The sequence below is a fragment of the Atractosteus spatula genome, chromosome 3 (assembly GCF_055471065.1).
Source record: "Atractosteus spatula isolate fAtrSpa1 chromosome 3, fAtrSpa1.hap1, whole genome shotgun sequence".
In the NCBI taxonomy this organism is placed as follows: Eukaryota; Metazoa; Chordata; class Actinopteri; order Semionotiformes; family Lepisosteidae; genus Atractosteus; species Atractosteus spatula.
The window spans coordinates 55,465,852-55,480,236 of NC_142708.1; the positions used below are offsets into that span (position 1 = coordinate 55,465,852).

A 14,385-nucleotide genomic window follows, 5' to 3' on the forward strand; every position below is an offset into this window, starting at 1 on the left:
ACCTGTTCCCACACACCCTGCCCCCACTACCATTAGAATATATACAAAGCACTCAAATCTTTCGAGCTAATGATCAGGTGACCCGAGAGAGAGCGAGAGAAACACCAAGGGGTGCGGAACCAGGGAACTATTTACATGGAAAACGGGCGATCTCCCCAGACTGTCCGCCCGTTTCACTGTTACCTGGATACCTCTTTATTTAGAACTCACAAACACTGATTTTTAGTTTAGAAGGATTCAAGTAGGGTTTTAGATGAAAGGCAGCGACCTTAATCAAGCCCAAATCACAATTGAACCCATTCAGAGCCTACATTACATTTTAGCGTTTCATTCTGAGCAGAAGACCCTCACACCTGAAGAAGGGGGAGGTGTTTTTCGCTGGAAATCTCGCCTGCTTCTACTTTACAACCGGAGTGCTGGCTGTGACGAATTAAACCGGTATTACAGGTTTCAATCACAGACCATGTGACATGGGAGTCAGGAAACTAACAGCACAGTCCCAGCACGAAACGAAACTAAAACGCATACCGTTTCGCGCTTCTTATTAGTTGCTCAAAAGTAATTTGACCGTATGAAATGCATAATATAAACCTAGAAACATATACGTGAGCAGTACTTAAGCACTGTAGTATCGGTGTTAAGACATACCTCTCAAATACTGTAAATCAAGTTAAAAATATCTCAAGACAGATTCTGGTCATAATGAAACCATGTTTCGTGTATGTTTTCTTTAAAGTACCGAGACCAGCCATATACTGTATGTTTATGTTCCAAAATTAATATCGTTTATGGCCTTCACACGCGTTGCAGTATGCTCCTATTCTTTTTATGCTCAGCTACTAAGATTTCCCTTCAGTGGTAAAATTAGATATGAATAGTCAATACTTAAACGGGCACAGTTAAGACATTAAATATACATATACATACTGTATACAGTACAGTTTGCATACGGTAATATGTTTATGTTCCTAAATCAATCTCTTTTATGAGCATGTGTAAGGCATGGTGAATCGATTCTCAAAAATTACTGTACTTTGCATGATTGGAAAAAAATGCGTGATTGCGAAATGCTGTGGTGTTACTTTTACAAAGACGGTCAATGAAAAAAAGAATGTGGACCAGGGCAATACTTTGAGTTTACAGCTTGTCCAAGGTCATTTATTATTAATACTATTATTAATATCTTCGTTAAAGACTTTGATGGCTACAGCTCAAACATGAGAGGTTGAGCTTTATTAGCTCCACCTTGCGGAAATTCCGGATACTATTATTTTGCTAGCGGTATTTACCGGTAACTTGCGGTAGACTGCGTACAGCATACCGGAAAATAATGCGGTATCGCCCGCGCATTTTGAATGGCTGCATCTGTATGAAAGCCATCTGACATCAGCCTCCATATTCATTCTACTGGAATTTAGGCAATCAATACTTTCTGTTAATACTGGAAGTCAGCAGACAACTGTTTCATGATATGAACTTTGAGGCTCAAGAAAGGCTTTAGCAGGTCAACAAAGAGATGACGTGTATTGGTGGAATTTAAAAAAGGCTTGTCTTGAGTACATCTTCATAGTTTTGTATGTTGATTTAACATGATTTAACATGCACTATCCAAACATTGATGTGGGTGTTTTTTTCAGTACCATGAAGCTTTGACTTCATTTTTTTTTCTTCCCTTAGATCATACCTCGGGACAATGAGACAAAATCTACCCTGACTTACAAATATATTGTACATGAGGACTCTTTACCTAATATCAGTAATAATGATGTAATCCAGGAAGATGCCTATGAATGGGCCCTGAAGAGCTGGTCACAGTGCTCTCAACCCTGCGCTGGAGGTAATATGACTTCTCTACCTAGATATTCATGGTAGGGATCATGCCTAAATAATTGCTACCCCATTCACATCCTCATATGATTAAATATGTTTTGGTTCTTGCAAACATTCTAATCATTTTGAACTATTTATGAATATGTACAGTAAATATAGTATAGTAAATATAAGTAAGTAGGTGAGCTGTAGTGTATTTCTTCTAATGTCATGAACATTGTTCTCCAGCAGTGACTCACAAATGATACATATTTTTATTATTTAAAAAAATTATCTTATTTCCATGGGAACTTCTTTATTTTCCCTGACTTTCAGGAGACCACAAGATTCAGCACAGGCAAAGAGATATTCTTATTAAAGAAAACTGCATGTGGAGAATAAGGAAGAAGAGACATTCTTTTCCAGCTCACCTACCCATGCAGCCATTCATCTTTTGACACACTGCAAGCAATCCAGGGCTTCTCTGGAAAGTTAGTCCTGACTGGAGGATCTATGCACCATACTAGGAACTCATTTTTTGTTCCACAGAACAGAAGTATTAATTATGCTGACAGTCTGCAACAGTGAAGAAAATATCCAAAATAATGAAGATTATCATTATCATTATCACTGCTGGAAGCAGTGTCTTTGTGTCAGAAATGAGAATTCCTTGAGATGAGGGTCACTGCTGGAGATTAAAGTTTGCAAAGCTGGTAGTTCTGTACTGCAAGTTTTCTTGAAGTGTTTGGCTTCTGATATGACAAATGCATATTTATAATTGTGCACAAATCATCCAAAACCTGAGCTTCCTAATGTGAATGACCTACTCAGAAACACAAAATCTAAAATTAGTTTAAAGAAGCTTATGTTAAATGTTTCATGTGATGGCTGAAGACTCTTTATTAACTGCACTGGAATATTTGAACCTTTGATACCACTCTAACCATATAGTAATATTGAAAAAAGTTTATGGAACTAAAAAGTTTTTTTTTAAGAGAGAGATATTAAATTAATATAAGCTTATTTGCACTCCTTTATGTTCTGTGGATACTCTTCCAGATATTGCAATTAAGTTTGCTTTCTGTTTAACATGTCAATGTACCAATTGTTTTTAATACAGGTTTTCAATACACTAAATACGGATGCCGGAAAAAGGGAGAGAGCAAGATGGTTCACCGCAATCACTGCGAAGCAAGTAAAAAGCCCAAACCAATTCGCAGGATGTGCAATCTCCAGGACTGCACTCAGCCACAGTGAGTATGAAGCTGCATCATCTTTTTATTAAGTGTTTTGTAGTCCCATGAAACCCTGTAAAACAGATAGGCCTTCATCTGTTAGAACACTATGGAGATTTTTTACAACCTCGCAATAATTATTGAATCATACAGTATATAGAAATGGCTTTATGATACACATTGAGAAGGATATGATATGAAAGATTTTTTATTAATTCACATTTATGTGGTCATTATTTTGTGTCAAATACTCTTTGAAATAGAGAACAACTTAAATATCTATATACCCTGTCATACACAGAAGTGACAGATTGGTCTTTAAAGCCAGACTCCGTTATGACTGCTGTGTTAGTTGGTAGAGATTTTTCTCTAGGTCCTTAATTTTCAGTGCTTACTAATGTTAATAATATGCTGAATAATTGGCTCTGTATTCTAGATTATTTAATCTTTGCAGTTTATGCTTCAGAAGACGTACAGTAAGCATTAACACTCTGAGAGTTCCTCACATGGATGGATTTGGAGAATGTTATTTATTTTGGGTGGTAGGGATTTTATCATATTTGAAAAGGCTTCTTTTCTTAGTCACATATAAAATTAAATATAAAATTAAACTTCTTGGTGTGCCATGTGCTTCAGATTAGAATCTAATGTAATGTATGCTGAGAAGTGTAGCATACAGTATTAGCTGTCTTCTGATTTGAAGACACTGGTTAGTTCCAGTGTTATTGTGGAGTACCAAACATCAAAACCTAACAATGGTAACATTTGCCACATTATGATTTTAGTTATGAAGTAAGCAATCCCTGTAAAATTTCTGAAATATAGCTCAATGTACTGTTATTCTTTTAAATATAACTGAATCTGTTGTTACCTTTAATCTTGGTTACCTTCTAATGTGTCAATCCACTCAAAGATTGTCACTATTTTAAGAGTACCCAACATACAGTACATGCAGTTTTATCATTTTGTTTTATTTGGTATCTCAGCCTTTTTAAATTTTATTTTCCAGTTTTTGAAATTGTTAATAAATTGCTTTACCAGCACTGTCAAGCTGTTTGCATCGTTTCACTCAGTGATTTCACACAGCACCAATTATAGTCAAATATATGATACAAAACTGATGAAAGCTTTTAGTTAAGCACACCAGGTCTACAGGTGCCTGAAAGCTAGTAGACTCACAGATGCTTGACAAGCAGAGGTTATTCTGAGGATGTATGAATCCAACTTATCCTGGCCACACTAGCGGTTTGTTCATAGCCCCTTGGGGAATCCTTTTCATAGCCTGTCATTTATTGTTGAAGCCCTGATTCAATCCAGTGATTTCTACATTGCTTTAGTCAGTTGAAAGCCTGGGTGATACAAGTTTTAACCAGACTCTGTTTGCTTATGTGTGAGAACTTTTCAGCTTCCCAGATTTCTCAATTTAGATTTCTTTTTAATTCCCAATAAAACCAATGGTGTGATTGTGCAGTATATGCCGTAGTGTATATTGTTTAGTTAACTGCTAATATTATGTAAATTGATGTAAAAAATATTTCTTAAATAAATCAGCTATAAAAAGTAAAATGTAAATCGAATATTCCATTAACAGATACAAATTATTTTTTGTTTTGTTTTAATGAAAACCTTCAGGTTATTTTCAATTAAATAATTCCGATTTTTAGCATTGTTGTGTTTATAAAGGCTTCAACTTTAAAAATATTTTAAATGTATCAGTTTATGGTGATTCATGTCAAACTCATGACAAACTAATTGGGTAAGGTTTGGTAATTAAACTATCATTGCAGTTGTGATGCTTCCAAGTAAATATACTTATATGGGTGTTATTTTGACTGAAAATTAGTGAATACTCTTCAATTAATCACTGATGACAAGTTAAATTAATCTGGTTGATGTATTTATTAAATTCTAATTGCAAAGCTTCATTCTTAATTCTGGTCTACTACTCTCTTGTAGAGTAAAGTAACTGGATATAAGATATACTGTGCAGTATGTCCAATGGGAATGTGAGTAGTTGAACACATACTGTATGTCCATGCAACCCAGGTTATTGATTCAGTTTTGAATTATTTGTCAACTAGAATTAGCAAAAGCTATCTTCAATGAAAACTAAATTTGACTAGTCTGCAAAGGGTTCTTTGAAGGGAAAAGCAGTGTTATATCCCTCTCTAAATGTAAGAGGTGTTGAAGAACCAGAGCCACAGTCTTTGATTTTGTAAATTACAATTGCCAATGCACATTCATTAAATCACACTGGTGTTAATTGTGGAGGCAATGCAGACATTTTCTAACTCCACCACCTACTCCTAAACATAGTTGTGCATTTTCCCAACTTTCCCAATAATACATAGCTAAATATAACCCAGGAGGAGTCATCTGCCTGGGTGAAGACAAAAACTGTATAGATGGCATGCACTATACAATTAACACACTGTGAAATGGCAATTGTGGTTTACAACAGACAAAGAAAAATAACAATCAGTATACTGTAACAAGACCAAGTCACCAAGTCTTCATGCTATATATACCTCATGCTATATACTGAGATATTATCATTATTGTTGTGTTTTACACTTATTTGACAGCTAACAATAAAAAAATCAAATTTACAAATTTCTAAAATAATTACAAGGATAAGAAATTATCCCCATAATAAAATTGGTATTTTTATTCAGTGTTTTTCTTCTTTCTTCTGAGGAAATCTAGGCTAAAGATTTCAGAAGAATCAGATTGATATTGGTATTGAGATCAGGGAAAGAAAAGGTTTGAGTAAATGCATTGCTAAAGCGTGAAATTAATCAGTTTTAAGACAAATCACATGAACTCATTATTTTCCAGTATGTGATAACAATTAATGTATTATTCATAATAATAGTATGTTTATATACAGTACATGAATTATTAAAATATAAGCAGTTTAGCCTTGACCCTCTCTTCTAAAATTATAAAGGCAAATCTAGCAAAATATGTTATCGCATTGTAATTTAATAATACCATGAACTGTACGTTTTAATTAGTTTTCAACTTTGCATGCAGCATGACATCTCTGATCCTTTGATCATATATGCCAGCTTATAGTAATATGCCTGGCCAACAGTGTTCCAGAGGGAACGGTAACAACAACTACTAAAAAGATGGGTCTGAAAGGATGGTTCTTACTTAACTGTGATTTAAGAAAGCTTAAATTACAAAGATTCTAACACATCAGTAAGTGACACTGGAACATAATGGCCTTGATTGAATTGAAATATGAATATATTGGAGCTAATTTGCTTTTATAGATATGGAAAATAGTAAATTGAATCAAACTGCAAATATGATTGTTAACTGCCAAAACCATTTCTCAAAGATTGCCATTCTGGATGCATAGTTAGTCTAATATTACATATATCAATGTAGTTTCTAGTTTCTACAAAAGGCTAAGATCTAGAGTTTTGACACAAACATGGAGTTCAGTGGAGATTTAGGTTAAACAACTGACTTTTATATACTGTATAATGTCCCACACCTTTATGTACAGTACAAGAATGTGTGTATTCTGAAATACTGTGTTTCCCAGCAGATTTGAGAAATATGATTTGCAGTGAAAGGAGCTTAGAGGTGAAGTGGGATTAAAACCAAATTTACAGCCATACCTGGAATCCATCAACAATGATGAATGAGAGGGTTAATAAAAAGAGGGGTAGAACCACAAATCAGAGAGGAGTGGGCAGTATATAGTGAGCAGAGTTTATAAGAGGATGCAGTATCCTTAGTTTAGTGTTTTCTTTCTGAAATCTGTCCAGAAAGAAATGCTGTAAATGGTAACAACTGAAAGTTGAGTCAAATTAATACATTTAAATGGTTGAGTAGTTTGATGGGAAACAAATCATCTTATTTTATGAAGATGGGGCATCTTATTATGCTTCATAAAATAATATGTAGTCAGTTTATCTGGTGTAATCAAAGTGGCTGGGAATTGAAGTCATTGAATGAATAATATCACGTATATAGTGTGAAGCTTTAACTTGGTTTAAATATGTACTTTGTGCTCATTTTAACATTTTATGTAACGTTTTATATCAATTTTATATCATGAAGGTTTTAAAGGTATTGGAAAACAAGCAGAGAAACAAAAAAAAACACACTAAGTAGATCACTAAATTTATTTACTGTTCCTGCATGTAAATTTAGTCTGTTCGAAACAAATAGTGCACTTTTAACGGATTTCCATTATAATATTAAATGACTTTGTAATACAAAGATAAAATATAATAACCTAAAGAATGTGTGCATTTACTGAAGTTAACTAAGAACATTTCTGCTCATTTGTTTTATACATAACAATTTGCTTTTTTTTCTTTGTGAGTGTTCTTAGATTTACATTTCCAGAAAAAAACTCCAATTGGCATTTTCCCCCTGAATTTCTTTAACACTACAAATTAAACCTCATGTTATCCAGGATTAATGTTATTTAACAGATTAAATTCTCACTACAAAGCATATGGAAAGTTTGAATATACTGTAGCCTTACACCACTGATGTGTTTTGAATGTATTATATTCCACTCTCCCTTGTACAAATGTAGTGTTTTGTGCTTAGTTTGGAATTCATAAATGAAATATGCTGCTCATGCACATCCAGATACTCTTTTTGCCTAAATTTTATTTTGGATTGCTTCTTTGAATCTGTTGTTATTAAATCCTCACTTTTTATTTAATGATTCAGAAAAGGGAAGAACTGATAATAAAGTTCTGTGTGTAGGATGAACTAGATGATAAAATACTTAATACATTTAAATGATGAATATTTATAATTAAAAAAATAAAACCTAGGACTTTGCATTGGGTTTCAAACAGAAGTACTAAATTTATCATGTTATATAAAGTAGGACAACAGCAACAACACAAAATAGAAAACATGCATAATAACAGTTGTAAATTCAAATGTAAATGGATAAGTTAAAAGGTTGTTTTTTATCCCTTTTGACTTATAACATATTTGGCTTATTTATTCAATGTGATTTGTGGTACATTCATAGGCAAGCATTCATGCCCTTTGTTTGAAACACCGTTATTCCCTAATTTGATTAGTTTATTTGGTTATTAAACTGTACTTATGTAATTTCAAAGCTTGATAAACAATTATCCCTCCTGTCAGCTTGCAGTAAAAATTCCAGGTGAACGAAATAGTGTAGAAATAATTATCTCTGCAACTCTTATGTGTGGTTGCACAAGGTTGGTTTGAAAGCCCAGAATAGAAGGAGTCTTCAGGGACCATTTGTTTTGCAGCTGATTATAGTCCGTGTTGAGCATAATCATGCAGATGAACTTAGTGGCTGTAGCCTTGGTGGTTTTATTTCTTATTTGTGGTGTCTTCTCATGTACACAGTGATGGATGCTGAAAATAAAATACTATTTTATCATCACATTTCTGATGCTTGAGGGAACACTTATCCAAAGGAAATTTCCAAGCCTATGATGAAGGCCTCCCCAGGAACAGAAATGTAATTAGAGCAAAAATTAGTACACTCAAAATTAACATAGCTTTGGTTTATCATAAAATAAAATTGCAATAGTGTTATTTTCTTAAGTGTTGTATTTTTACCATTGCTTGTTTCAACCATCTGCAATACAGCTGAGAGTGTATACTGTACATGTCTTTCAGAATCAAAGAGCTAAGAATGGTCAGGTGCTTTGTAATATATATATAATTTTTAAATACAGATGGAAAGCAGAAGAGTGGGAACACTGCACTAAAACCTGTGGAAACTCAGGTTACCAGATCCGAACTGTGCGCTGTATACAGCCTCTTCACGATGGGAATAATCGCTCTGTTCACAGTAAATACTGTGCTGCAGAAAAGCCTGAAAGCCGAAAACCTTGCAACAGAGTTCCGTGCCCTGGACAGTGGAAGACTGGATCTTGGTCAGAGGTTAGATTGCTTATTTGTGGAAGATGATTATGAAGCTTCATTTAATATAAATATAGCCACACAGCTTTATATGGTGTTAAAGACATAAGGGTATTATTTGTATTTTATCTGGTTTACTATCAAAATATTACATTTTTTGGCATTAGATCATGTATCTTTCTACATCTGTTGAAACTATCCTTAAGGTACTTGGCATTATTTTCTGTTCGGATGTTATGAAACGGCTTAACCACATTACTGATTTATGTCTTAATAGCCCAAAAACAACTGAATGAACTGGTGATGTAAAAGAGATTTATTAAACCCTGTTAAGTGATAAAAATTTATAAATGTTTTTATTGGCCATGTAGAAATGGAGCCTAGATTATCTTTTAATGAAGCAGTTGTAATCATTAACTATATATCTATTTTGTGCAGAAGACGTAAAAGAAGATCAATCAGGGCTAGAAAAGGCTTTGTGCTTACGATAAGAGAAGATGAATTTCGTGACTTTTGTGACTAAAATCAGTATTAAAATATAATCCGATAATATAATCCTGTTGGAAATTTGTCACCAGTTTTCTGCAACAATTGTGATGTATCTGAGGAGAACAATTCTCTGCATGAGAGAAAAGACAAATTAGGTTTGATCCATTTTTCTAATCCTCGGGTGACATTGTTCAACCATGTACTGTATGACAAAGGGGGAAGATGAATGCTGTACTTTTGTGCTTCTCAACAGTGCTCAGTAACCTGTGGAGAGGGAGTAGAACAAAGGCAGGTCACTTGCCGTGTTGGAGATCAGTGTGATGGAGAAAAACCTGAGACAACTAGACCATGCAAGCTTGCTCCCTGCAATGGTAAGGATAGTCGTCTGTGAGAAAAGACTGTTTTCTGATACGATTCAGTTATGAGTTAGTAGTCAAAAGTGTTTGAGGTTGTTGTAGATTCAATGACATTTTACTGAGTGTGTTATTATAACATTATTCTCATTTTGGTCCTCCAATATACACTAATATCACAGTATCTTAATATGACTTATGCTCACTATAGTTCATTATCTAGCACTAAATACAGTATACAGTAGGAATACCTTGATTTCTGAAGTAGAAATGTTCTTGTAGCTTCTTTCATATTCAAGATACAAAGAATATTTTCAATATAATGTGGTGTCGCCGGGGGAAAACAGGTGTAAAAGAGATCTAACTCACACCACACTGGTCTTCGTTGGCACGTCTCTCCAAATCCGATCCGCAATCCGTTGCCAGTATCCTTAAACGATCCAAATTCCTAAATCCGTATGTCCACACTACTCTGCGCCGTATCCAAGCCATAATCCGTAATCTTAGTCAAAACCGTATCCAATAGTCCGTTATTCTTAAATTCCTTTCAGTACACTCCTAAATCTCTCCTTCCTCAGAAACACTTTCACCTTATCGGCTTCGCACCGGCTCATCGCTTCTGGGGGCATTTATATCCTGTTTCCTGATGTAGTTCAGCTGTGTCTCCTTGTTTTGCTGCGTCGGCTTTTCCCAATAGCAGGTCAGCTGGTTATCCTGGGTGGCCATCTTGCCCAGGTCTATATCGAGTATTTTCAGTGTTTCGTTCAGGAAATACCAGTTATAAATGACCCTTCCCTGGGACCTCTTACAATAACTTGAAATGAAACAAATCATGCATAATTGTATGTTTTTTTTTTTCTTGCAGATGAACCTTGTACTGGAGACAAGTCTATATTTTGTCAGATGGAGGTGCTTGCCCGATACTGCTCTATCCCAGGCTACAACAAACTCTGCTGTGAATCCTGCAGCAAGCGCAGTGGCACTCTTGTCCCTTCTTTGCTGTCTGAAGCTACTGACACTGATCCAGAAAGCCGATTTGGTTCTGCCCGCACTTCTCGAATCACCACTACCTTATCTTCTGCTGAACAAAATCATTCCATTCCCCTCTCTGCTAGCAAACCCTTACAAAGCATTAGGGCACACACAAGAGCAGACCACGCCGTGAAGGGTATTCATGCTGCCATTGAGCTAAAATCAGTTGATTCCCCGTCAAAGACAATTGCTCCAGCAAGCAGAAAGACTCATAGACAGGCTGCACGACATTTCAATAAAGGTGCCAAACATTCACCTTTTCCGACAGCTAGTGCACTAGCAACTCCACATGACAGGGATGCAACAGTCCCTTTGCCCCTGGGGGCTGAGTCAAGCAAGTCAGACACAGTGGGGGAAAGAAGGTGGCCCAGAAAATCATTAGGTGTAGAGAGATGAAGTCAAGCTGATTCCAACCTGGACTCTGCGATTGCAGATAATGTAGCTATGTCTTGCATCTTTAACTTTAGATTAGTCATTTTACTGAAAAAGAAAAAAAAAGTGCTGGTTCACTTTTGTGTTGCTCCATTCCTCCAGCAGCTGTTAAGAACATGCAGTATTCCCACAGCAGTGTGTGGAAAAACACCGAAGATATCCTCTAGGAGTGAACCAACTGTTGCCTTAAACATTTGCACAGCAGCTAAAGCTATAAGAGATGACACAGCGGTACAGATTAGGAAATGTTTCTAGTTATATAGATTTACAGAATCCATTTATTTTTTATTATTTTCTGATTCTTTCAAAGTATATATTTGAACAACATTAGATATTTATAAGCATATGCAGCTGTTCTGTAAATAGTGTATATGCAAAATGTCAGTATTATTTTTTAAAAAGGCAAGCTAATCACTTTTTTTCTAAAAGTACATTTGTGGTGCCTACTATATACAGTATAATCGCTTTACCTACATTCCTTAACTAAAAATTTAGGGAAAAAATTACATTGTTTTGCAAACTGGTTTTCAATTTAAAAAAAACTTTGGTGCAGTTTCTCTTTTTAATAAATTATATAACCTACATAAAGCTGCCAAAAATATGTTCTTAAGATACATATGCAATACCACTTACAATTATTTAATAATTCAAATGGTGCTGGCTTAAAATTAAATCTGTAATTTAAAAAATCTATTTTATTCAATGGTACTGTAATATTATGTTGCTAATGGTTAAACAGAATATGGAAAAGATTGAGAAGTCTCATAAGTATTGTAACAATACATTTAAAAGCCGTATTCTGTAATATTCTTGTACCTGTACATTCCAAAAAAAAAACAACATATGAGCTTGCAAGGGGATTTTTTAATAAGTGAAGCTGGACTTACAAGGGCTGTTATGTAAAGAATATTGTATAAAATGTCTTTCATTTTGCCTGAAAAAGGTTGAGAGAGTTATTTATTTTAAAGGATATTATCACAACCACAATGCATTTGACTGCAATAGCAAAGATCTGTCTTTTTAAATTTTTTCAGTTGTTTTCACAGTGCAACGATTCATACTCTCTTCTGTGTGTTGATGTATAGCAGTTGTATATAGGATTGAGGACTTAAAGTATTTATTAAATATTGATGTTCTAGTATCTTATGTAGTATATCTGATCAGAAACAATTAGAAACAATAACTAAATACTGTATTTGCCAACATTTCTAGAAAGTCTTAAGATTGTAACAAAATCATTTAAACAGAGCACACAATTAAACTAAATATCAACCAAGGTTAGGAATAATAGGTCAATTTAACGTTTGACAATGTTTTCAACAAACAACTAAGGATTTTGAATAGTTTACTAAAACTAGCAGTTTGTATATGTCAAAGTTTCCCTGACTAAGCTGTTCATCACAGCAAATGTAGAGCTAAAATAATGTTGACACTAAACAAAGCTGTTTTCGTCACAGTGAAACGTAGCACTAAGTAATATTAGTTGTAGTATAATTTCAGATTTTTAACAGTAAAAAGAAAAGTTTTAAATTCAAATACGACTTCCCCATTTTAAAATTGGGCTAGGTAATAAAAGAAATCGCAATATGTAGTGTGTAGTTGCAGTTGTCAGCTAACAGTTTTGAAGCACATAGTGCTAAGCTACATTATTTTTGTTTTTTTGTTGTTTGTAATGTTACCTGTTGACTTGCTGCCTCTAAAGAATTGCTGCTATGTTTATGCAAGGCTTTCTATGGTCAAAGAGAAGCTAGTTTTTATAGAGTTTTATATTGACAATCCCTGAGCCTCAAACAGATATATAGGATAGATATATAGGTATTATATATCCTCAGCACTCCCCATGCATTAAAGTATGAATGCTATAATTCTTGTATTTCTTTTTATATCATGTCTTGCTTTCACTGTTTCCTTTTAGAGTTCATTTAATTGTACACTACTGATGCTGTTTGATGTATTGGGGAGCACATACAAATAAAGAATAAACTTTCTGTCTTATCAACTTTTGCGTTTTCAATTACAGTACATCTATCAATGACTTGGGTGTCAGCAGTATCCAGACATATTTTCTTTACCCTTGAGCTACACCTCAGATTTATAAAACCGAAATTATTAAAAAGGTGTTAACAATTACTTGTTGACTTCTATACTACAAAGTATCAGCCAGAAGAAAATACATACGAGAACAATTTATCAAGCTATCAAGACTAATATAATTAAATCTGAGCTTTATGTCTTCACAAGAGCCCAGGCAAGATGAGACTTTTATAGCGGGAGAGCATGGTGATCAATACTACTGCCTCTCAGTTTTCTGGTGTTACTGCTTTTCTGTCACCTTGAAGGAACATACTGTACTGTACAGGTTAAGTTTGATTGGCTACTCTATTCCCTCTCAGAATGTGGTGGTGGAGGGAGTTATAAGGTATTGCATATGTAGTGGTTTTATGGGTTTACTGAGACAATTATTAATTGTAGCAGTAATCACGAGGTGGTTCATTGTGGCTTTTAGAAAATCAATCGTCAGAACAACTAACAACGCACACACACGGATTCAATACACGAGCTACATTTATTAACATAAATTGTGCACCAAACATATACCAGTCTGCCTGGATACAAGCGGCAGACCTTACTGTGAGGGTTATCAATATACAAGGTATATAATCTCGAAGAGATGCAAACACAAAGAGATACACAACAGAGAATATATTTCAATATATCGTTCAGCTACACCAAATCGCTAATCAGTGTTATTACCCACTGTTACTCTAAACTCGGAAGTAAATACACTACTCATGAATTAAACTGATAACAACTTGTGTTGAGGTACAATTGAATTCTCGAGACGCAATGTAGAACATGGGGTTTACTTATCCACTGTGTATGGACTTGGAATTTCCCGGCACGAACACCAAACCAGCTGACAGGCTCTGTTGCAGCTTCTGTTCCAGCGGTTGTCCAATGGGTGTTGTCCCAGCGTCCTCTGGCTACTGGCCAACCAGTCGAGGTGCAGCTCGGAGTAGGACGGGCGGAGGAATCTAACTGGGGCACGCAGGGCAGTCGTTGCTCCGAGGGGATCTACCAGCAGTCCGGCTGGCTAGTAGAAAGTCTCTATGCACAGAGTGTGACCGCAGGTCCTCGCAAGT

General features: G+C 35.0%; 1 protein-coding gene across 1 annotated transcript in view; it reads left to right on the plus strand.

The window, feature by feature from the left end:
- Positions 1 to 13,234, plus strand: part of adamts3 (ADAM metallopeptidase with thrombospondin type 1 motif, 3) — a 102,843-nt gene extending 89,609 nt beyond the window's left edge. Inside the window, exons 20-24 of the mRNA XM_088912203.1 lie at positions 1,678 to 1,837; positions 2,930 to 3,062; positions 8,750 to 8,957; positions 9,679 to 9,796; positions 10,644 to 13,234. Of these exons, the coding sequence (XP_088768329.1) occupies positions 1,678 to 1,837; positions 2,930 to 3,062; positions 8,750 to 8,957; positions 9,679 to 9,796; positions 10,644 to 11,206 (1,182 nt within the window). The 3' untranslated portion in view covers positions 11,207 to 13,234. The remainder of the gene's footprint in view (positions 1 to 1,677; positions 1,838 to 2,929; positions 3,063 to 8,749; positions 8,958 to 9,678; positions 9,797 to 10,643) is intronic.
- The last annotated feature ends 1,151 nt before the right edge of the window (positions 13,235 to 14,385 follow it).